Genomic DNA, 24,935 nt, shown 5'->3' with positions numbered 1-24,935 from the left:
CATGAATACCCCATTCAGACACAGTATACTGACTCCGAGCCGACCAGTCCTTGTTTTAGCCCCTTAATGACGAGCGCCAGACAGGGTAACAACAAGTACCATCTTTTAACATCTTTTGGTATGACGCAGCCAGGGATCGAACCCCAGACCTTCCGCTCTCCAGGTGGACGCTCTACCACAAGACCATGGAGGCGGTCTAGTAGTCATATGGACAGTTTTCATTGGTTCTTTTCCGAAACATAATAAACCATGGACAAACAGGATAGATGACTAGATGTTCAGAGATAGATCAATAATTAATTTCTTTTCATCGTCACCACAAAGAAAATCATCTCCTGCCCCTCTGCGTTAGAGATAAGAAAGGAAGCTCTTTTCTTGCATTCAAAAACAAGTGTGGTTACAACAACAGCCATACTTTTTTAATCCTTACTGACCAAAAACAGTGAATTGTCTCACAGCCGTTTCACTCTGTGATGTTTACCATATCTAACACGGACAGTGTCTGATGTACATGTTATAAAATTACAGGCGAGCTGTAGTCTCACTCAGACTATTTGTGAAATGTCTGTACAAACAATTAATGTCTGTTAGCGGTGAGACAATACATCATGGATGGTCAACATGCTCAGAGTTGCTTCCCCTACTCATATCAGGATCCTCTAATCATGGGATAAAATCCCCGATGAGCTCAAACAATGATACATGGTCTGATAGCACCATACCCATGCTAATGAGTTTCAACAAAAGTGAACCAGCTTTCTTCCAACTGCTGCTGGCATGTTGTGCTGTAACTGAGATACTGTTGAAAGGTGTTCTAAACATGTGACACTCAAATTCAGTCACTCTTCAAGAAAACATGAACATGTTTATGTTGAAGTGAGTGAGTGAGTGAGTGAGTGAGTGAGTGAGTGAGTGAGTATGGTTTTCTGCCGCTTTTTTAGCAATATTCTAGCAATATCACGGCGGGCGGGGGACACCACAAATGGGCTTCACACATTGTACCCATGTCGGGAATCGAACCCGGGTCTTCGGCGTGACAAGCGAATGCTTTAACCACTAGGCTACCCGACTGCCCCTTTATGTTGAAGTAGTATTGTAGCATTAGTATATATGATATACTACTCAAAAGAAATTAATGAACACCCGATTCTTTCATATTACTATAGTTAACCTGTTATGCCAAATGAAAGAAGGGGTGTTCTTTAACTTCTTTTGAGTAGTATATTAAAGCCAATAGTATCAATGATTTACTTACAAATGCCCATCACATCACAACTGTAGCCTCAAAAACCCAAATTGTAATCAATTTATTTGTCATGACCTCACATGACCTACATTTATGGTCAATCTTTTTCATTCAAACCCACAATTAGTGCAACAGAATTATTAAAGTGGATTTGAAGGAGTGTCATCTGTAACTTTGCCTGTAGCCCCAGATCACTCTGATAGCATCGGTCAGCGACACGGCACCAGCCTGACCCAGATGTATCAGTGTGGTATGACTGACATACAGTTCACCATCAGGATTGTTTTACACTTGCAGTCTGTGCCAATAACCTGGCTCTTGGCACCATTTGTTGTAGATTTTACGCTTTTATATTATTTATACACATAATTAATATATAAAATTAGAAGATCGGGCCCGAGGAATATTAATCCTTGAAGACAAATCTCAATTTTCTTAAAATACATAAGTAAAACTGTTCAATATTGTAATTACTGTAATGTTCCTTATATGGCAATAAGCAGTATTCACTCATATTCACCAACAAAATAATAATAACATATACAGAATTATCTCGCACCACATTGATTCACAACAAGAATGAGTTTCACACATTTTTCTTCTGCAAGGGACCAAACCAACAGGGTTTCTCGCATCCAGACCAATAGGCGTTAATTATTGAGCTACCCAGCTGGTCCCTAAGTGGATCTTCACATCCAACTCCACAAAGCAAACTTAGCCCTGAGATTGCTATGTGGAACGGGTTCGGGCAAACTCTTCAAGAAATAGTTATAATGATATGGCCTTTTCTTCCATCCATACCTTGGTTCGCGGGTCTTGAATCGTCACCCCATCAGCCGATATCGTCAGCTCCACCTTGGGTGGTTTCTGGCCCTCTGCCCTCTTAATGTGTTTGTTGAACTGGAACATGATGAAATGTGGTATTTTTAAAACATACAGATCGGTGGTTGTTTTAAATAGTACATACAGTAAACTATGTTTATAACAAACAAGCTTACAACGAACTGACAGCTATAATGAATCATTTTTTTGTCCCCTGCCATTTGCTGTATACCGGTATATGCTGTATATATGCTTATAACGAACTATGGTTATAACAAACTAGAATAAGTGCTCCCTTTGAGTTTGTTATAACCATATTTTACTGTATCTAGATAATAATAGTAAGGCACCATTACAAAATAATATATGACAATATATTCTCATATAGTGGAGACCGCCTCCGTGGTCTAGTGGTAGAGCATCCGCCCAGAGAGCGGAAGGTCCGGGGTTCAATCGCCGGCCGCATCATACCAAAAGATGTTAAAAGATGGTACTTGTTGTTAACCTGTCTGGCGCTCAGCATTAAAGGGCTAAAACAAGGATTGGTCGGCTCAGAGTCAGTAAAATTGTCAGTGGGGTATTGATGTTATACTGCGGCATGGTATCTCAGTGTGCTAGCACTATAAATCGGCATCAGTTCGGACTAGTACAAGCAGCCACACACACACACATGCATGCATGTCGCTATATAAGTGCAATAATCTTGGACGCGACGTAAAACCCCATTTCACCTCACCTCAAAAAGTGGAAAAGGGTATTGTTGGTTTGTTTTCCAACACCACACTCAGCAATATTCCAGCTATATATGACAGCAGCATGTAAATAGTTGTGCCTTTACCAGACAATCCTGTGATCAGGCATGATCAACATTGTCAGGCTATGATGACACACAATCAACCAAGTCAGCAAGCCTGGTCAGCCATTCCACTTTTATAATACGAGAGAAATTAAGAGTTTGGTCAAAATACAAAGGTCAACACAAGGTCAAATTTTACGTTTTGTGAATATAGAAACACACGTGTGGAATCCCACTGCTATCTTATTTACACACATCAAATTTGATTACATTTGAAACAAAACTGACTGAGTAATGGCCATAAACATGTTTTTCAATATGGCTGCAATGGTGGCCATATTGAATTATTTTAAATCAGAACCTCTTCAACAAATTGGGGTCATCATTGGTGGGAACAAGCATGTGAAGTTTCAGCTTCATTGATTGATTTGTTTCTGTTTAGAAGATGCTTATGGCGGATGAGATCGATGCACAACAGACATCGGATAGGCCACATTAGCTTACTTGACTTTCAGTCATGTGAACAAAGATAAGACAACAGTACATATATCCTTAACAAAAGCTGTTATTTTCTGTGTTGTAAAATATTGGTATTAATAGCCCTTATAAGGGTTCAGGGTTATAAATATGCAATGAAAACCAGTCATTGCATGAATGCATATGTGTGAAGATCAACCACCATACAATTGTAGGCAAGGACACGAAATTCTGCATCCTATACGCATAAACATTTAAATCGGGGCAAAATAGATGCAAAGTGCATTTACTGGGATGCAAACTATATAGGACCCCCATTTTGTAGCTTGGGATCCCACTTTTTTAACCTGGGACCACAACAGTTCAAGTCAACTGGACCCCAGGTAAATCCATGTATAGGTATTGTATATTTGACCTTAAAAGTTTCAGGACATTTATTACTCAATCTATTGTAAAGTAAGTGAGTGAGTTTGGTTTTAACGCCGCTTTTAACATTTATCCAGTTATATCACGGCATGTCAGCTTAATGTTGGAGGAAAGCCCAAAGTGATGCAGGTCTCAGACATTTACCACTTCGGTGAAACCCACGAGCACAGGTATGGTGCTGACAAACCCAGAAACATATTCAGGGCGAACCGGGGTTCGAACCCACGATCATAGGTTTCTGGCGTGCCCAAGGGATGCAACTCTGCACAGGTGATTGGGGTGCCTTAGATGACTGGGCCAGCTATGCCCCATCTATTGTAAAGAATTCTAAATTCCTAATTCTAAACTCTGTTCCGTGTATACATATGATGCATGTCAAATCTGGGTAACTCTTTACTACAGAAATACAAAACCTGTTTGATTCAGATATAACTTGAACAAAAAATATTAGGGATCATGAATATTTGTTGGGAAATATTATTGTTTTGTTCAGACTGAGCACACAATTTCATATAAATATTTAAAAAAATATTCACGATCCCTAACTTGTTTTGTTCGTTATATGAGCACTGAATCATATATTCAAGGTTCTAAACAGACACTTAGTTCTGCTCTGGGTCAAGCCGTGACAGAAGGATGGATGAGCAGAATTTACTTAATTTGATATTACCATTGCTAACATCCAACACTGCATAGTGCAATTGTTACAATAAATAGGAATTGAATACCAATGCAAACAGGCAATATATTTCACACAGATCAATACTATATATATACACCAGTTCAGTTACTGAGCAATGTACAACTTCTTTCCTACGGACAAAGTAAGTTCATGACAGGAGTGTTTAAAACTTATCATTATTCGACCCTGTGCAGAAATCAGGGGAGTTGATATCTGATAAGATGACGGGTGGTCTAGATTCTAGCATAATGTACAAAGTAGTTTGACCTCATCAAGCCTTACTGAAGCAACTTCCACATCGGGTATGCGCAGCAGTGGCAGTCGTACTGAATGACCCTTCTATTGTTTTTGATTGTTTCATGTTGATAAGCCTTCTTGTCTTGATCTCCGGGTATATTTGATTTGAGTTGCTTCCCAGGAATTCACAATTTTTCGCTGCAAGTTTACTTTCGGGGTACTCACTTTCATTTTCCTGATGGCTTCCTTGACAACCTCTGTTCCCTTGGGGTTTTCCACCGTACACTCGCCCAGGAACTGAAGCACAAGAAACACTCAAGTACCTTAGAGGGAACACTTAAATACCTTACAGCATACAGGGAACACTCGAGTACTATACAGCATACAGGGAACACTCGAGTACCTTAGAGGGAACACTTAAATACCTTACAGCATACAGGGAACACTCGAGTACTATACAGCATACAGGGAACACTCAAGTACCTTAGAGGAAACACTTAAATACCTTACAGCATACAGGGAACACTCGAGTACCATACAGGGAACACTCAAGTACCATACAGCATACAGGGAACACTCAAGTACCATACAGCATACAGGGAACACTCAAGTACTATACAGCATACAGGGAACACTCGAGTACCATACAGGGAACACTCAAGTACCATACAGCATACAGGGAACACTCGAGTACTATACAGGGAACACTCAAGTACCATACAGGGAACACTCAAGTACCATACAGCATACAGGGAACACTCAAGTACCATACAGCATACAGGGAACAATCAAGTACTATACAGCATACAGGGAACACTCAAGTACTATACAGGGAACACTCAAGTACCATACAGCATAAAGGGAACACTCAAGTACCATACAGCATACAGGGAACACTCAAGTACCATACAGGGAACACTCAAGTACCATACAGGGAACACTCAAGTACCATACAGCATACAGGGAACACTCAAGTACCATACAGCATACAGGGAACACTCAAGTACCATACAGGGAACACTCAAGTACCATACAGCATACAGGGAACACTCAAGTACCATACAGCATACAGGGAACAATCAAGTACTATACAGCATACAGGGAACACTCAAGTACTATACAGGGAACACTCAAGTACTATACAGCATACAGGGAACACTCAAGTACCATACAGCATACAGGGAACACTCGAGTACCATACACCATACAGGGAACACTCGAGTACCATACAGCATACAGGGAACACTCAAGTGCCATACAGCATACAGGGAACAATCAAGTACTATACAGCATACAGGGAACACTCAAGTACTATACAGGGAACACTCAAGTACCATACAGCATACAGGGAACACTCAAGTACTATACAGCATACAGGGAACACTCAAGTACCATACAGCATACAGGGAACACTCAAGTACCATACAGCATACAGGGAACACTCGAGTACCATACAGCATACAGGGAACACTCAAGTACCATACAGCATACAGGGAACACTCAAGTACCATACAGCATACAGGGAACACTCAAGTACTCAAGTACTATACAGGGAACACTCAAGTACCATACAGCATACAGGGAACAATCAAGTACCATACAGCATACAGGGAACAATCAAGTACCATACAGGGAACACTCAAGTACCATACAGCATACAGGGAACACTCAAGTACTCAAGTACTATACAGGGAACACTCAAGTATCATACAGCATACAGGGAACACTCAAGTACCATACAGCATACAGGGAACAATCAAGTACCATACAGGGAACACTCAAGTACCATACAGCATACAGGGAACACTCAAGTATCATACAGCATACAGGGAACACTCAAGTACCATACAGCATACAGGGAACACTCAAGTATCATACACCATACAGGGAACACTCAAGTACCATACAGCATACAGGGAACACTCAAGTACCATACAGCATACAGGGAACAATCAAGTATCATACAGCATACAGGGAACACTCAAGTATCATACAGCATACAGGGAACACTCAAGTACCATACAGCATACAGGGAACACTCAAGTACCATACAGCATACAGGGAACACTCAAGTATCATACACCATACAGGGAACACTCAAGTACCATACAGCATACAGGGAACACTCAAGTATCATACAGCATACAGGGAACAATCAAGTATCATACAGCATACAGGGAACACTCAAGTACCATACAGCATACAGGGAACACTCAAGTATCATACACCATACAGGGAACACTCAAGTACCATACAGCATACAGGGAACACTCAAGTACCATACAGCATACAGGGAACAATCAAGTATCATACAGCATACAGGGAACACTCAAGTATCATACAGCATACAGGGAACACTCAAGTACCATACAGCATACAGGGAACACTCAAGTACCATACAGCATACAGGGAACACTCAAGTACTATACAGGGAACACTCAAGTACCATACAGCATACAGGGAACACTCAAGTACCATACAGCATACAGGGAACACTCAAGTACCATACAGCATACAGGGAACAATCAAGTACCATACAGCATACAGGGAACACTCAAGTACCATACAGCATACAGGGAACAATCAAGTACTATACAGCATACAGGGAACACTCAAGTACCATACAGCATACAGGGAACACTCGAGTACTATACAGGGAACACTCAAGTAACATACAGCATACAGGGAACACTCAAGTACCATACAGCATACAGGGAACACTCAAGTACCATACAGCATACAGGGAACAATCAAGTACTATACAGCATACAGGGAACAATCAAGTACCATACAGCATACAGGGAACAATCAAGTACCATACACCATACAGGGAACACTCAAGTACCATACAGCATACAGGGAACACTCAAGTACTATACAGGGAACACTCAAGTACTATACAGGGAACACTCAAGTACTATACAGGGAACACTCAAGTACCATACAGCATACAGGGAACACTCAAGTACTATACAGCATACAGGGAACACTCGAGTACTATACAGGGAATACTCAAGTACCATACAGCATACAGGGAACACTCGAGTACTATACAGGGAACACTCAAGTATCATACAGCATACAGGGAACAATCAAGTATCATACAGCATACAGGGAACAATCAAGTATCATACACCATACAGGGAACACTCAAGTACCATACAGCATACAGGGAACACTCAAGTACCATACAGCATACAGGGAACAATCAAGTATCATACAGGGAACACTCAAGTACTATACAGCATACAGGGAACAATCAAGTATCATACACCATACAGGGAACACTCAAGTACCATACAGCATACAGGGAACACTCAAGTACCATACACCATACAGGGAACAATCAAGTACCATACAGCATACAGGGAACAATCAAGTATCATACAGCATACAGGGAACAATCAAGTATCATACACCATACAGGGAACACTCAAGTACTATACAGCATACAGGGAACACTCAAGTACCATACAGCATACAGGGAACACTCAAGTACCATACAGCATACAGGGAACAATCAAGTATCATACAGCATACAGGGAACAATCAAGTACCATACAGCATACAGGGAACAATCAAGTATCATACAGCATACAGGGAACAATCAAGTATCATACACCATACAGGGAACACTCAAGTACCATACAGCATACAGGGAACACTCAAGTACCATACAGCATACAGGGAACAATCAAGTACCATACAGCATACAGGGAACACTCAAGTACCATACAGCATACAGGGAACACTCAAGTACCATACAGCATACAGGGAACACTCAAGTACCATACAGCATACAGGGAACACTCAAGTACCATACAGCATACAGGGAACAATCAAGTACTATACAGCATACAGGGAACAATCAAGTACCATACAGCATACAGGGAACACTCAAGTACCATACAGCATACAGGGAACAATCAAGTACCATACACCATACAGGGAACACTCAAGTACCATACAGCATACAGGGAACACTCAAGTACTATACAGGGAACACTCAAGTACTATACAGGGAACACTCAAGTACTATACAGGGAACACTCAAGTACCATACAGCATACAGGGAACACTCAAGTACTATACAGCATACAGGGAACACTCGAGTACTATACAGGGAATACTCAAGTACCATACAGCATACAGGGAACACTCGAGTACTATACAGGGAACACTCAAGTATCATACAGCATACAGGGAACAATCAAGTATCATACAGCATACAGGGAACACTCAAGTACCATACACCATACAGGGAACAATCAAGTACCATACAGCATACAGGGAACAATCAAGTATCATACAGCATACAGGGAACAATCAAGTATCATACAGCATACAGGGAACAATCAAGTATCATACACCATACAGGGAACACTCAAGTACTATACAGCATACAGGGAACACTCAAGTACCATACAGCATACAGGGAACACTCAAGTACCATACAGCATACAGGGAACAATCAAGTATCATACAGCATACAGGGAACAATCAAGTACCATACAGCATACAGGGAACAATCAAGTATCATACAGCATACAGGGAACAATCAAGTATCATACACCATACAGGGAACACTCAAGTACCATACAGCATACAGGGAACAATCAAGTACCATACAGCATACAGGGAACAATCAAGTACCATACAGCATACAGGGAACACTCAAGTACCATACAGCATACAGGGAACACTCAAGTACCATACAGCATACAGGGAACAATCAAGTACTATACAGCATACAGGGAACACTCAAGTACCATACAGCATACAGGGAACACTCAAGTACCATACAGCATACAGGGAACACTCAAGTACTATACAGGGAACACTCAAGTACTATACAGGGAACACTCAAGTACTATACAGGGAACACTCAAGTACCATACAGCATACAGGGAACACTCAAGTACTATACAGCATACAGGGAACACTCGAGTACTATACAGGGAATACTCAAGTACCATACAGCATACAGGGAACACTCGAGTACTATACAGGGAACACTCAAGTATCATACAGCATACAGGGAACAATCAAGTATCATACAGCATACAGGGAACAATCAAGTATCATACACCATACAGGGAACACTCAAGTACCATACAGCATACAGGGAACACTCAAGTACCATACAGCATACAGGGAACAATCAAGTACCATACAGCATACAGGGAACACTCAAGTACCATACAGCATACAGGGAACACTCAAGTACCATACAGCATACAGGGAACACTCAAGTACCATACAGCATACAGGGAACACTCAAGTACCATACAGCATACAGGGAACACTCAAGTACCATACAGCATACAGGGAACACTCAAGTACTATACAGGGAACACTCAAGTACTATACAGGGAACACTCAAGTACTATACAGGGAACACTCAAGTACCATACAGCATACAGGGAACACTCAAGTACTATACAGCATACAGGGAACACTCGAGTACTATACAGGGAATACTCAAGTACCATACAGCATACAGGGAACACTCGAGTACTATACAGGGAACACTCAAGTATCATACAGCATACAGGGAACAATCAAGTATCATACAGCATACAGGGAACAATCAAGTATCATACACCATACAGGGAACACTCAAGTACCATACAGCATACAGGGAACACTCAAGTACCATACAGCATACAGGGAACAATCAAGTACCATACACCATACAGGGAACACTCAAGTACCATACACCATACAGGGAACACTCAAGTACCATACACCATACAGGGAACACTCAAGTACTATACAGCATACAGGGAACACTCAAGTACCATACAGCATACAGGGAACAATCAAGTACTATACAGGGAACACTCAAGTACTATACAGCATACAGGGAACACTCAAGTACTATACAGCATACAGGGAACACTCAAGTACCATACAGCATACAGGGAACACTCAAGTATCATACAGCATACAGGGAACACTCAAGTACCATACAGCATACAGGGAACACTCAAGTATCATACACCATACAGGGAACACTCAAGTACCATACAGCATACAGGGAACACTCAAGTACCATACACCATACAGGGAACACTCAAGTACCATACAGCATACAGGGAACACTCAAGTACCATACAGCATACAGGGAACACTCGAGTACCATACAGCATACAGGGAACAATCAAGTATCATACAGCATACAGGGAACAATCAAGTATCATACAGCATACAGGGAACAATCAAGTACCATACAGCATACAGGGAACACTCAAGTACTATACAGGGAACACTCAAGTACTATACAGCATACAGGGAACACTCAAGTACCATACAGCATACAGGGAACACTCAAGTACCATACAGCATACAGGGAACAATCAAGTATCATACAGCATACAGGGAACACTCAAGTACTATACAGCATACAGGGAACACTCAAGTATCATACAGCATACAGGGAACACTCAAGTACCATACAGCATAAAGGGAACACTCGAGTACCATACACCATACAGGGAACACTCAAGTATCATACAGCATACAGGGAACAATCAAGTACCATACAGCATACAGGGAACACTCAAGTATCATACAGCATACAGGGAACACTCAAGTATCATACAGCATACAGGGAACACTCAAGTACCATACAGCATAAAGGGAACACTCGAGTACCATACACCATACAGGGAACACTCAAGTATCATACAGCATACAGGGAACAATCAAGTACCATACAGCATACAGGGAACAATCAAGTACCATACAGCATACAGGGAACAATCAAGTACCATACAGCATACAGGGAACACTCAAGTACTATACAGCATACAGGGAACACTCGAGTACCATACAGCATACAGGGAACACTCAAGTATCATACAGCATACAGGGAACAATCAAGTACCATACAGCATACAGGGAACACTCAAGTACTATACAGCATACAGGGAACACTCGAGTACCATACACCATACAGGGAACACTCAAGTATCATACAGCATACAGGGAACAATCAAGTACCATACAGCATACAGGGAACACTCAAGTACCATACAGGGAACACTTAAGTACCTTACAGCACCTAGGCTAAAAAATTGCCTGGTCTAACCGGGTTACTCTAATGTCATACAGTCAGTGTGTGTTGGGTTGTACACCAGTTTTAGCCTGGTGGCAAGGGTAAGCTTCCACATACATATAATTTCAAAGTATTGACATGGACAATGTTCCCATGTGTGACACCAACACTCACCTTGACATTGTACAGGATATGGCCCTTCAGGAGGGCATCGGAGGGGTGCATCCACTGTTTGTTACCTGCACAATACATAAAACAATAATTTACCAATTTCACACTAGTCAAAACTAACTTGTACTGTATGAGACCAAACTATGCCAAGGCGTCTTATAGAGGAAATACGGTATGCGCCAACAAATCTCAAGCCGAGGACATTTTGTGTTTACAAATTATCCATACAGGCATGGGTAGCTTATTAGTACACAGATAATCTGCTTAAGGTATTCACAAGGTTTGGCCTGGTATAATTGCATTTCTGGCAGATGAAGAACAGAAAATTGATCAAAATACTATAATCATAAAAGCCATTTCAGAATCAGGTTGGCAAATGAAATCTTGAAATGAATGACCTTGCCCCATGAAACCGGACACATTCTCTTCCATGTGTCTTCAGGTTTCACATTTCCACACCAGTCGGTTCTACTACACTGGGTGTTGATGGCGTTGTTAATGAATATCCTGAAGGTGCGATCTTATTTGATATCCAATATCCAACTCCTACATGGAAACTGTAGTAATCATCATATATACTCACTGACAAAAGAAACGTGAATACCATACATGTATGTTGGTTAATATATGAAGATTTACTCATATTCAGGAGATATTAGATTGGTTCGATGCACAAACAAACATACTGGTATGTTGTGTGAACCAACGCTTATGAACGTATCACATGTGACGCCATAGATCCATGACTCGAGATACACTATTTGTCTCGTGCAGGATTAGCGTGTAAAGTTTGAAAATTACGTGCAGCATATTGTGATAAGAATAAAGACACTGTAGTAACACCTGACTGATTGTTACTTTTGTCATTATGTTGAACACATTGGAAACATCTCTCTTTAGAGTAAATACTTCTCTATGTTTTATGGTTCGCGTTTCTTTAGGTGGTGAGTATATTACAACTTGTTAGCTGAGTGTTTTTCTGAATCTGAAATATATATTATTAGGAATAATATCTTGGATACAATACATATTTTTCATTTCTAATATATGTTTATGATACTGAAACACAAGGATAATAATCTCTTTATCAAATAATGATATTCTTGAAATAAATTTTAAAAATGTAATTTCTCTTAATGAAGTGAATGAGTGAGTATGGTTTTGCGCCGCTTTTAGGAATATTCCAGCAATATCATGGCAGGGGACACCAGAAATGGGCTTCACACATTGTACCCATGTCGGGAATGGAACCCGGGTCTTTGGCGTGACGAGCGAACACTTTAACCACTAGGCTACCCGACCACCTCCTTAATGAAGTAAAATTTGAAACCGTGTATGAATACAATGTTTGAGTGACCTGCCCCATGGATCATATAGCGACAAATGATTGGCAGTCCGGTTTGGGTACAGAAACACCCCACACATCTGGAAACCCCTTCCTAAACTTGTTAATCACTAGTGTATTGAGTAAACAGACATTGTATTAAAGTATATAGCACAAGGTTAAAAAACAACAAGATAAACTTGATATCACATTCCAATAAATCTGCAAATGAGGTAAACTGGGAGGGACTACTTTCAGTAGGCTCCATATGTCGATGTAGTCTGCAGCTTTAGCTACAAGTTCGATTCCAGGGTCTAGTATTTGGGCTAGTGAACTCAAAAATACCATATGATAACACTAAAATTGACTTAAAATGATGCTGAAAGCAAAATTCGGGCTACTCAGTAGTCTCAAAAAAATTCATGGACAGTTTATTTGTTTGTTTGTTTGTTTAACGCTGCACTCAGCAATATTCCAGCTACATGACGGCGGTCTGTAAATAATTGAGTCTGGACCAGACAATCCAGTGATTGACATCATGAGCATCGATCCACTCAATTGGGATCGATGACATGCATCAACAAAGTCAGCGAGCCTGACCACCCGATCCCGTTAGTCGGCTCTTACGACAAGCATAGTCGCCTTTTACGACAAGCATGGGTTGCTGAAGACCTATTCTACCCCAGAACTTCAAGGGTTTCAGACAGTCAATAGATACCTACTTCCTCCAGAATCTATTGCCTAACATTAACAAGCTTCCTCAATGTGGGACTGCTTCTATTAGCAAACATGGCTGCAAATAATTTGACACCAAATAACAAAAGGGATGGTTCACTCATGCATTGTTCCTTCAGTGAATGCACTGTTTTAAGAATGACATAACATGGTAAAGAAATTATTAACTTGTTTGATAGGCATTAATAAGAAATTATTACCCTCATGAGTACCTGTATCATAAATGTATCATATATTAGGAACAAAAACATATATGTATTATGTTGCCAAAGGCTCACATTATACAAATAATATTCCTAATGTATGATATTTATGAATGAATGAATTCCCTGTTGTCTTGAACTCAGTTTGGAGACCGAAGTATCCAAATTAGGCTTAAAATTCCCCTGATATCTTGAATCCTGGATACTTCGAACTTTTCCCCAGGTTCCCTCGATTTCGACACAACGAGGTTCGACTGTATCTACAAATTGCACGTGTGTGGTCGCAGATCAAAACGGGAAATTAAAAAATCCCCTCTTACCATCCATTGTAGCTAACCAATCTTCATCATAAACAGGTACAGGCGAGGTGAGATGAGGTGTGATGAGGTGAAATGGGGTTTAATGTTGCATACAAGACAATTGCACTTACATAGCGACGTGCATGCATGTGTGTATGTGTCTTATTTTACTAGTCTGGACTAACACCGGTTTTATAGTGCTAGCCCACAAAAAATACTACGCCGAAGTTTAGTATGGCTACCCCACTTGGATACAGTATACTGACTCCAAGCTGACCAGTCCTTGTTTTAGCCCCTTATGCCAAGTGCCAGGCAGGGTAACAACAAGTGGCATCTTGTAATGTCATGGCTGGAATATTGCTGAGTGTGGTGTTGGAAAACAAACCAACAATACTCTGTTCCACTTTTTGAGGTGAGGTGAGGTGAAATGAGGTTTTAAGATTATTGCACTTATATAGCGATGTGCATGCACATGTGTGTGTGTGGCTGCTTGTACTAGTCCGGACTGATGCCGATTTATAGTGCTAGCACACTGAGATACCATGCCGCAGTTTAACATGAATACCCCACTCAGACACAGTATACTGACTGTCCTTGTTTTAGCCCCTTATGCCAAGTACCAGGCAGGGTAACAACAAGTAGCATATTTTAATGTCATTTGGTATGACACGGCTGGGGATCGAAGCACCAACCTTCAGCTCTATGGGAAGCCATTCTAGCCACCAGATAACAGCTATGGGATGTGGGAGACCGACATTTGACCCTCCACACATCACCCATGGAATTATCCACCAGTGTGGGGAGTGGGTGAGTGACTGAATGTTGTTTTACACCACTGTCAGCAATATTCCAGCCAAGGAGTTGCCTTACTGAACAACAGTTTACACTATCTGGGTGCAATGACACATAATCAGACAGATGACACATTGTAAACACCTAGACCCACTTGCACAAAGCGATCTTAGCGCTAAGATGATCGTAACTCCCATACTTTAACATGGACTTACAATAGTCTTAGCGCTGAGATCACTTTGTGCAAGTGGGTCCTGATCCTGATTTGTTGCCTCATATGAAAAGCATTGTATGCTGGCGATATGTGAAAAAGGAGTGAGTGAGAAGGGCTTAATAGTGCTTGAACAGTAATTCAGTTATATCATGGCATGTCAGCTTGATGATGGGGGAAAGCCTGAAGTGATGCAGGTCTAAGACCTTTACCACTTTGGTGAAACCCCAACTACAGGGAAGGCACTGGCAAACCTAGAAACATGATCAAGGAGAACCAGGATTCGAAAACACGATCAAGGAGAACCAGGATTCGAAAACATGATCATAGCTTCCTGGCACGCCTAAGGGATGCAACTGTGTACCCCATACAGCAATGCCTCAGACAACTGGGCACACATTCAGCAGGAAAAACAGTGAAAATAAGCCTACCATTCCTTCTGCTGCCCATGTCTCTTCACTCGTCTGACACTAAACTAGCGCCACCTACCTGACCTCATGCCCTTAGTCTGTGGTGTCAATATAGGGAACTCCTTTTCTTTTAAGGGAGAACTTTTCTCCGTAGTCGGTGAGGACAGCCTGGCACCACTCGACTGCTTCGGCTTCTGGTTTCCAAGATGGATGAACTTCCTGTGTCCGAATTCCCTGTTTTCAATAAGCAAACTACTCTGACTACTGACAAAGTAATCCCGTGCAACTTTGATAGCATCCATCTTGAAATTCTTTCACCACAGGATAAACAATAGTACAATCAATTGGTTTTTTCCAATGTAATAATGTCTTGTGATCTCGTCATTCGCCAAGCAGGTATCCCTTGGCAAAATACTGGATAATTGAACTTTGTCTTCTCCTCTGTGAGTCACATCTATGTATCACTGATAAATACAGTATCTAAGTCACGATACACTTAGCACAGGCATCACACGACCATCAACAACAAAGAAATAAAATCGTCCAGGACAGGTCACAGCTAAGCACTTACACACAATTATCAGGAATGGTATCTGTGGTATATATTCATAGAGTTCAAGTGTTGGAAGAATTGTTTACTTTCAAAAAGTTCATGAATGTTTACGTTTATCAAATCGTAACAACACAATGCTGTAATCTAAGTTTTCTAAAAATAAGTAGGAGGAGTAATCTCGACCAAACTCTGATCTCTGTTCCAAATGACCTCCTTGTCTACAGTCTACATTCACATTTGACAGGCAAGACTTTTCTGACCTGTCAAAGCTGACATACACAATACAAGCCCATGCACACAGACACAGAGACCAGAATCTAATTATTTAATATTCCGAGGTCAGTATCAAGCAGCTATTTGCATCAGAAACAAAAGAATACTCGGACAGTCTGTCCCATACACTCCTTGATCACAGATAATCAAACAGTCTGTGCCCATCAACAGGTGGGAAATGTCAAAGTCCACATCATGTCCAAAATTATTCACAGTCCAAAAAGGTTCACGAAATATGTCAATCACTGTCCCATTGCATGTAAGATATTCCACGTTGACACAGCTCTGAAAGGACAGCAAATGGACACTTAAAGCCTGGTTGATAAGCTGCCTATCTTGCTGATAACAGGTAGATAATACAGTGCATAAATGTCCATATATCCCCAGGTTAGGCCCCTTCTCTACCATGCACATGAGGTAACTTGATGTCACTTACAATAGGCCAAGCTCTCTAATTACTATGCAGACCAAGTACAATTGATGCTGTTCCCATATTTACAAAAGCTGATCACATCTCACACAGCTTGGCTTACAGTTCATAGTACTCTGTACATGAACACAAATAGACAATAATATTTATGATTTTCTTTGAGCATTAAAGAAAGCCATGTTTGTTTGGTGTTATACCAAAAACAAATAGATAATTGTTTTTATTATTTTCTTAATATTGAGCATTAAAAAAATGTATGTTTGTTTGTTGTTATATCAACACAAATAGATAATTATTTTTATGATTTTCTTAATATTGAGCATTAAAGAAAATTATATAAACAAATAGATAATTATTTTTATGATTTTCTTAATATTGAGCATTAAAGAAAATTATGTTTGTTTATATCAACACAAATAGATTATTATTTTTATGACTTTCTTAATATTGAGCATTAAAGAAAGCTATGTTTGTTTGTTGTAATATCAAAAGAAATAGATAAATATTTGTATGATTTTCTTACTCGCATTTCACCATTAACTTTGTTATTGGTGTAGAGTACCAGAATGTTTAGATTTATGGTATTCACTGAGACAGTGATACTGTTACAAGTCATTCCCAATATTTGTTTTGCAATATGAAACAGTAATTTAAGTAACCAAATGTCAAAGAGCGCTTGAGGCAAATGCCACATCCCACAGCTGTTGTTGGCTGTTTCCTGTACAGGGACAGATCCGCATACAAACAGGATCCATCACAGTGAAAGAACACTATGGTCATATATCATGTGTGGACCACAATAACAGTAGTCTTACTTTGTAAGTAATGTACTTTGTTATTATTATTTAATATTTCATAATAATAAGAAATATTTGTCTTCTTTCCTTCTAAACACAACACTGCTGACAAGAGAAATAATCATAATGCTTAAACATTGAAAACTTTTGCTTGCCACACTCAGCAATATTCTAGCTATATATGACAGCGGTCTGTAAATAATCGAGTCTGGACCAGACAATCCAGTGATTGACATCATGAGCATCGATCCACACAATTGGGATGTGATGACATGCATCAACCAAGTCAGCAAGTCTGACCACCCGATCCCATTTTTCACCTCTTATGATAAGCATAGTCTCCTTCTACGGCAAGTATGTGTTTCCAAAGACCTCTTCTACCCCGGATCTTCATGGGTCCCTTGAAAACTAGACATGTGATGATAAATTATGTGATGATAAGTATCACATTGTAAACTTATGGGAAGAAATTTTCTATAACCATGCTTCGGAACATCCTAAAGAGGCTCCATTCTGATGCCTAGTGATAGTTCAGATCTCAGTATTGTGATTATTGCCTCATGTGAAACTGAGGGTTTGTAGATAGGATTCCACACTAAGTGCCCTCAGCAATACATTAAAAAAGAAAGTTAAAATAAATGCCCTTGGCAAGAAAATAGGAAACAATTGTGATTTTGTTCAAAATTGGGATTTTCATAAGTTCTCATGTTCTCATATTCGGATGTAGATTCACCTTGCACATTAACATTACATTCGATGCAAAAATGTAAAACTAAACATTAAAGCGTTTTCTTCATTATTGGTCCTGTTGTCGGTGAATTACACATTAGTTACAACTGTACAGTATATGTATCAACATGAAATTGGAACTTTTTCATTCTTAATTTGGGAACTTTTACTGATACTTGAGCAGGTCGATATAAATCCCTGGTGTTGTTTCAAACTTTCAATCTGGGCAATTAGTGTAGTCATTATTAGCTAGATTGATCTCATCATGTAATTTGAGTTCACTAACAAAGTGGTGAATGACTTTGACCACACTTGGACTAACAACTGGTCTAACGATAAACTTTTACTCATTCACTCACTCACTCACTCTGAACCTACTTCCTGCTTTCACGAAACTTTAAACAAAAGCAACAAGCTATCTTGAGATGAACTATGGACACGACGGAATCAACTTTCTTTTTAGTGATCTATATGAGGGCAGCCTGTAAAGAATCAAGTCTGGACCAGACACTCCAGTGTTCCATGATGTGAGCAATGTCTCACTCCAGTGACATATGATTACACACAATCAACCAAGTCACCAAGTCTGGCCACCTGATTTGTAGAGTCCCTCTAACAACAAGCACTGGCTGCTATCGTAACGATAATCTCGCCCTCCATCTAGTCATTTTATAGACAATTCCAAAGATAAAATGATCAATTTAGATTTTAGATTACTTTGTGTCGATGCTGGTGCACTGACAATGACAATCTGTAACCAGTGGAGTAAGTGACCAAAATAGCTGTCTTCCCATAATCCTGTGGCTTGTAAAATTTTGTCGGGATATGTGAAATTTATTCCTACCTGCCCGACTGTCTACAAGAAAACCCTATTATCTAGCCCTAATTATTCTTTTCATTTTGATAGTCAGTGAAGATACTGTATTAAAAAATCTTTTTAGCTTATTGTAAATCATAACTGTAAGTATGTGAGTGGGTTTGGTTTTACGCTGCTTTTAGCAATATTCCAGCAATATCACAGTGGAGGACACCAGAAATGGGCTTCACATATTGGAACCATATGGGGAATCGAACACAGGTCTTCGGCGTGCTGAGCTAACGCTTTAACAACTAGGCTACCTGACGTCCCCCTGAGTCATGTAAACATTGCCTGGTAATATGGTAATATATATTACCTGCTGTGAACTTTCAGAACTTTAAGAGCTATTAATGCTTGCATCTGATTGGTACATCACGAAAAGCAGACCAAACATGATGATTTTAAAGTAAGTCTGACTGACTGACTGAGTATGGTTTTACGCCGCTTTTAGCAATACTCCAGGAATATCACAGCAGGGGACGCCAGAAATAGGCTTCGCACATTGTACCAATGTCGGGGATCGAACCCGGGTCTTCGGCGTGATGAGCGGACGCTTTAACCACTAGGCTACCCTATTTTAAAGTAAGAGCAAGAAGAATAGAAGAGAGAAAAGAAAAAGCCTGATCACGAATACGAATATGACGTTTCAGTTGAAGCAAAACTTTCAAGATGGGAGGTTACATTCACTAGTCACCAGCTCAAAAAGGTTGTTGGGAATAAAATTTATTTCAGACACTAAGTTTAGTACCATGTTGTCAACTTAACAACAGAGATCTTGAATCAGAACTTTGTACATCTAAATTCTGGAAAAGACTTACCGACTGAAGAAACAGTTCATCATTTCATATGAGAACATATACCTTTGTAGTATATTCTGCAAGCTTTTATTACCTTGGTTACAAACACACACTGATCACACAACCAATAAGATAATAGCTTATAAATAAGATACAGTCCAACCTGGATTTGCCTTTGACCTGTAAGTAATATGTTTTAGTAAGCTGGGAATTAACAAAACGTCTTTCTTTATGACTGAAGTCGGAGATAAGAGTCGTGAGACTTATTCTACAGTGTATTAGTTACCAGTCAGGTGTGTAATATTACACAGCGTTAGATAACACTACATTATACCCTCTAGGGAATAAACGGTCATAAACCTCACAGTCAGCTGTATACGGAGCACATAACTGTTGGGTCTTTAACTAAACTGTCTCTCTTCAGACAGGAAAATCAATACTCATGAAAATCTAATTAGACCAAGCATTCGTAATGTTTGACATACAAAATGAACACTATTCATCCTGAGACAATCTCACCCCTGACCTTTTAATCAAGTTTTGAGATAAAATTTTAGATTGAATATCAACAAAAGAATATGTAATATTATAAATGCACTAGCTCTGAAAGATAGACTTCTTGATCTAGGGATTTTCTTGGCCAATGTCCAAGATAAGGCCAAAATGGATTTGGGTTGACCTCAGCCATTCATATATTCATATGAATTCATGATAATATTTTGCAACACAGAGTAATCGTGTTATTTTCCTCAAAGTATTACTATTATAACCAAAAAAAAGAAGAAAAACTTAGATTTAAGGCATAAGGCTCATCTGTAAAATAGATTCATTTAACTGACCTAGGGTGAGTGTAGTGTGTGAGTTGGGGTTTACGGCGATTTTATCAATATTCCCACAATATCATGGCAGGGGACATCGGAAATGGGCTTCACACATTTTACCCATGTGGGGAATGTATTGTGACCCAGAGCTTCGGTGTGACAAGTGAACACTTTAACCATTGCCATCTGACCTTGAAGCTGATATAACAGATTATGAAAAGTAATATTGCTGAATGAAGCGTTAAACAACAAACAAACAAATCCTAAAGGTAAACCGTAACCATATATTGCTGTGTATAATTCAACTTTTTGTACCTAGAATTAGGGGGCTTACACAGGGTTGAAGAGTTGTGATTTTTTCTAACCAACTTTCAATGAACATTGATATATAACTTGAATACATTCCTAACCTGTCACCCGTTTCAAAGGAGACACATATATCTATATCTAACTTATTCAACAGTGGTAAAGTCCTCTTCTTCTTCCATACAAATGATCGTACTGCAACAACTATCATAACTCTTGCATAGACTCACAATAGTCTTAACCTAAGATCCCACTGTGGAACAAGGATATATCAGGGCTTACTTACACAAAGCAACCTTAGCGCTAAGACCATCATAACTCCCTGACTTAACATAGACTTACAATAGTCATAGTGCTAACATTGCTTTGTGCAAATGGGCGCAGATCTATAGAGATCATTTGCTCATCTGGAACTATTTTTGTGAAACTCAAGACCTGCTGACTTGCCTGTATTTTCTACACCTAAAAAAACCCATCAATAATCATAGCATTATCAAGACCTTGCGAACTTGTAACTTGATTCAGTCACTCAGTAAATTAACCACAAATAACAGAAATTGACGTTCCAGCAAAACAAAAGTTCCTGATTAAAACTCAACCCCACATCCATGACAACTATGACATTAATCCCTGCATGGAGCCCCGAACAAGTAAAAGCCATTCCCCATTGCAAAACCAAATTAACTCAATCAATGCTGTGACCGCTTCTCCACATAAAAAGTCCAGCCAACTTAATGGCATGATCAAGGAGTGTCTCCACAAAGGCCATGCCTTGTTTCCACATAGGAAATAGTCCGGAAATCCTGAGATTCAATGCTCATAAATTTCCCCTTCTCTTGTCAATAGTTCCCCAAACTTCTGATTAACAACCTCGTCCATTCTCGACCTTCAATTAATTTTTTCGGGGTTTACAACCTTGGACTCGAGGCGATGAAAATGAGGTATGATGTATTAAATGCAAAATCGATATCTTCCTCTCAGTCAATTATTCCAAATAAGACTCTGTGTAGAACAATCCAACCTGGGCAAAATGAGGGATGAAATACTTGATTTAAAGGGATTTAAAAACCACAAATGTTATTGATTAGTATTGTATTCTCATTATCCCCAATTTTAACCTTTTTCTCTTTATGATGATAAAATCAATCAGTACTGAATTGCAAAAAGAATTGAATCGAAAACAAAATATGGATTTCACAATGAATCGTAGAATAATATGGTTAACATAATTCAACTACAAAGGATGTTCAGGAAATCAAAGTGATGTAACTTCCTCTGCTTACCCATGGATGAAAATAGTGTGACACTGAAGAGGGCTTAGAGTTACCTGCCCCTGCCCAGGGGTTTCAAAACAAGTCTGATGCTCTAAAGAACCCAAAAGCAATCTCATTAAAATCAGATCTTTTATTCTGATGCAATACCACTCTGCATGAAGATCTGACGATACCTCCATAGGAGCGAACTTTGAAGGATTAATGGTTTCCTGATATGCCCGCTTCCTAATACAACAAGGCATCATTTCTTTACCACAGTGATTCAGAAATTTTGATTTTTACAAAAGGAAAGACACTCACCACATATATTCCTTTGATGGAAGTCCTATTTGGGTGTAGACGCCATGGCACCAAGAAACAACAGGGGATATAACATATCCACAAGCATACAAGGATATAATGGCCTTGAATTAGATACATTCGGAACTGGATGTTATATTTTCAGGGTTAGAAACTAGCAGTTTTTGTCCACTAGTCTTTATAATGATAATTTTTAACACATAGCAAAACCCTTAAAATGGGCCAATTTCTACTAGTCCTTAGGATACCTTTACTATTGGGCAGTTTGGTAAGTACAGGAATAGTGCCAATTTCTAACGCTGTATTTTCATTTTAAAGATACAGAAATCAGAATGGTCTGAACGCTTCATTAACTCATATCTAAACTGAGAAGTCTCGACACTGATCATGTGGAGGTGCCACCAGGTCTTCATGCAGAGGAATACATCAGAATAAACATTCTGATTATAAATATATTGGGCAGTATAAGACAAAAATTAACTCGAAATCAAGGACATTTCAAATGTAAATTGGTATTGAAATTGATGCCAGTCCTACAAATAAAATATCTCTCACTAATACTGCAGCATTAACATTAAACTCTGTGGTCTTAACCCCTAGTTTCAAGCCAGATAGAGTCAAGTAAAAAATTTTGGGATAGAACTGTTCGTTTGTTGTTTGACACTGAACTTTGCTATATTAATTAAGGTATGTTATTAATCAAGTCAGGACCAGACAAACCAGTGATTGAGATGAGCAATGTCCAACATCCAGGTACAATAACATGCAATGAACCATGTCACTGAACCCGGGCACTTCTAGTAAACATTCATAAGACTCAATAGGCTGTAACTAAAATCTGAAAATAATGCGGAAAAACATTGTTGGTCCAGTAGACATAACAGTTGGGGTGTGACTACATTCTGGAATAGGGCAATGGAATAACAAGGTTGGATGATCAAAGAAAACTTATTAAACTCAAAGGACTAACTTGCTTCCTATGCTGACCTCCTTTGAAATTTTATTAATTTACCAAATAATTAGTTACAGACTAAGCAGTAAATAATAAGATAGTCCTCAAAATCTTAATTTTATTTCACATTTGTGAAATGCTTGTTTGCTGTAACTGTACGCAAAGTAATTAAACAAAACAGCCATCCTTGTTGAAGGCAAGTGTTACTGACAATTTTACATGAGGAATTAAAACATTCAAGGTACATGTAGTTATGTCTTTGCTTTGTAAATACAAGGGGGAGTGGGGTAATGAGTCATCCACCAATGTCCAAACATGCAAGCAGCTAATCAGTCAACAAAGTGATACATAACAAATAACTGGTCATAAGGGGATCAGTTGAAGCCCGGACACTAGTGGCATTCATATTTTTGTTCAAACGACAGGAATTTTCACATGTACAGTAACAAATAAATAACAATGATTGTAGTGCAGAATTTCTGTAAGCAATGCCAGGACTATGACAATGGGAATTGTAGGGCAGAATTGGTCCCCAGTGCTATTCAGTCTATTGAAAAGTTGATTGATAGGAGTGAGCTAGTTTGGTTTAACACCACTTTGAACATTATTTCTGTTATATCATGCATAAAGTTGGGGGAAATTCGTAGTCATGCAGGTCTCAGAAATTTACAAATTTGGTGAAACGCATGAGCACATGGATGGGTAACAAACCTAGTAATCGGGGCAAATCGGTATTCGAATCTACAATCAAAGGTTCCTGGTGTGCCAAAGGGATGCAACTCTGCACACTTTAGATGACTGGGCCACCTGTGCCCCCTCGCAACATAATAAGAAAAGAGTATCTACAATCTACAGATTGTGTATTCTAGAATATTGTTGGACACAGAGACTATGAAACTTCACAATACTCATAATGGAACCATTTTTATCCTCGATCTATTTTCTGATGAAAA

General features: G+C 39.5%; 1 protein-coding gene across 13 annotated transcripts in view; it reads right to left on the bottom strand.

Moving 5' to 3' along the window:
* LOC124135983 (PTB domain-containing engulfment adapter protein 1-like) overlaps positions 1-24,935 on the bottom strand; it is an 83,714-nt gene that overhangs the window by 9,306 nt on the left and 49,473 nt on the right. For 8 of the 13 annotated variants that reach the window (XM_048382059.1, XM_048382050.1, XM_048382062.1 and 5 more), the window contains exons 2-5: positions 15,971-16,125; positions 11,921-11,985; positions 4,912-4,983; positions 2,048-2,146 (exon numbers count right to left, since the gene is read on the bottom strand). In XM_048382059.1, coding sequence (XP_048238016.1) covers positions 2,048-2,146; positions 4,912-4,983; positions 11,921-11,985; positions 15,971-15,980 — 246 coding nt within the window. In that variant the 5' untranslated portion in view covers positions 15,981-16,125. Of the gene's footprint in view, positions 1-2,047; positions 2,147-4,911; positions 4,984-11,920; positions 11,986-15,912; positions 17,039-24,935 lie in introns of those variants that run through there. The other 5 variants (XM_048382054.1, XM_048382048.1, XM_048382055.1 and 2 more) reach the window with 3 other exon arrangements.

This window comes from Haliotis rufescens, unplaced genomic scaffold (genome assembly GCF_023055435.1).
Source record: "Haliotis rufescens isolate VD_foot unplaced genomic scaffold, xgHalRufe1.0.p SCAF_4, whole genome shotgun sequence".
NCBI classification, from domain to species: Eukaryota; Metazoa; Mollusca; class Gastropoda; order Lepetellida; family Haliotidae; genus Haliotis; species Haliotis rufescens.
The sequence above is the reverse complement of the archived record's forward strand: the minus strand, read 5'-3'. Positions and strand labels throughout refer to the sequence as shown.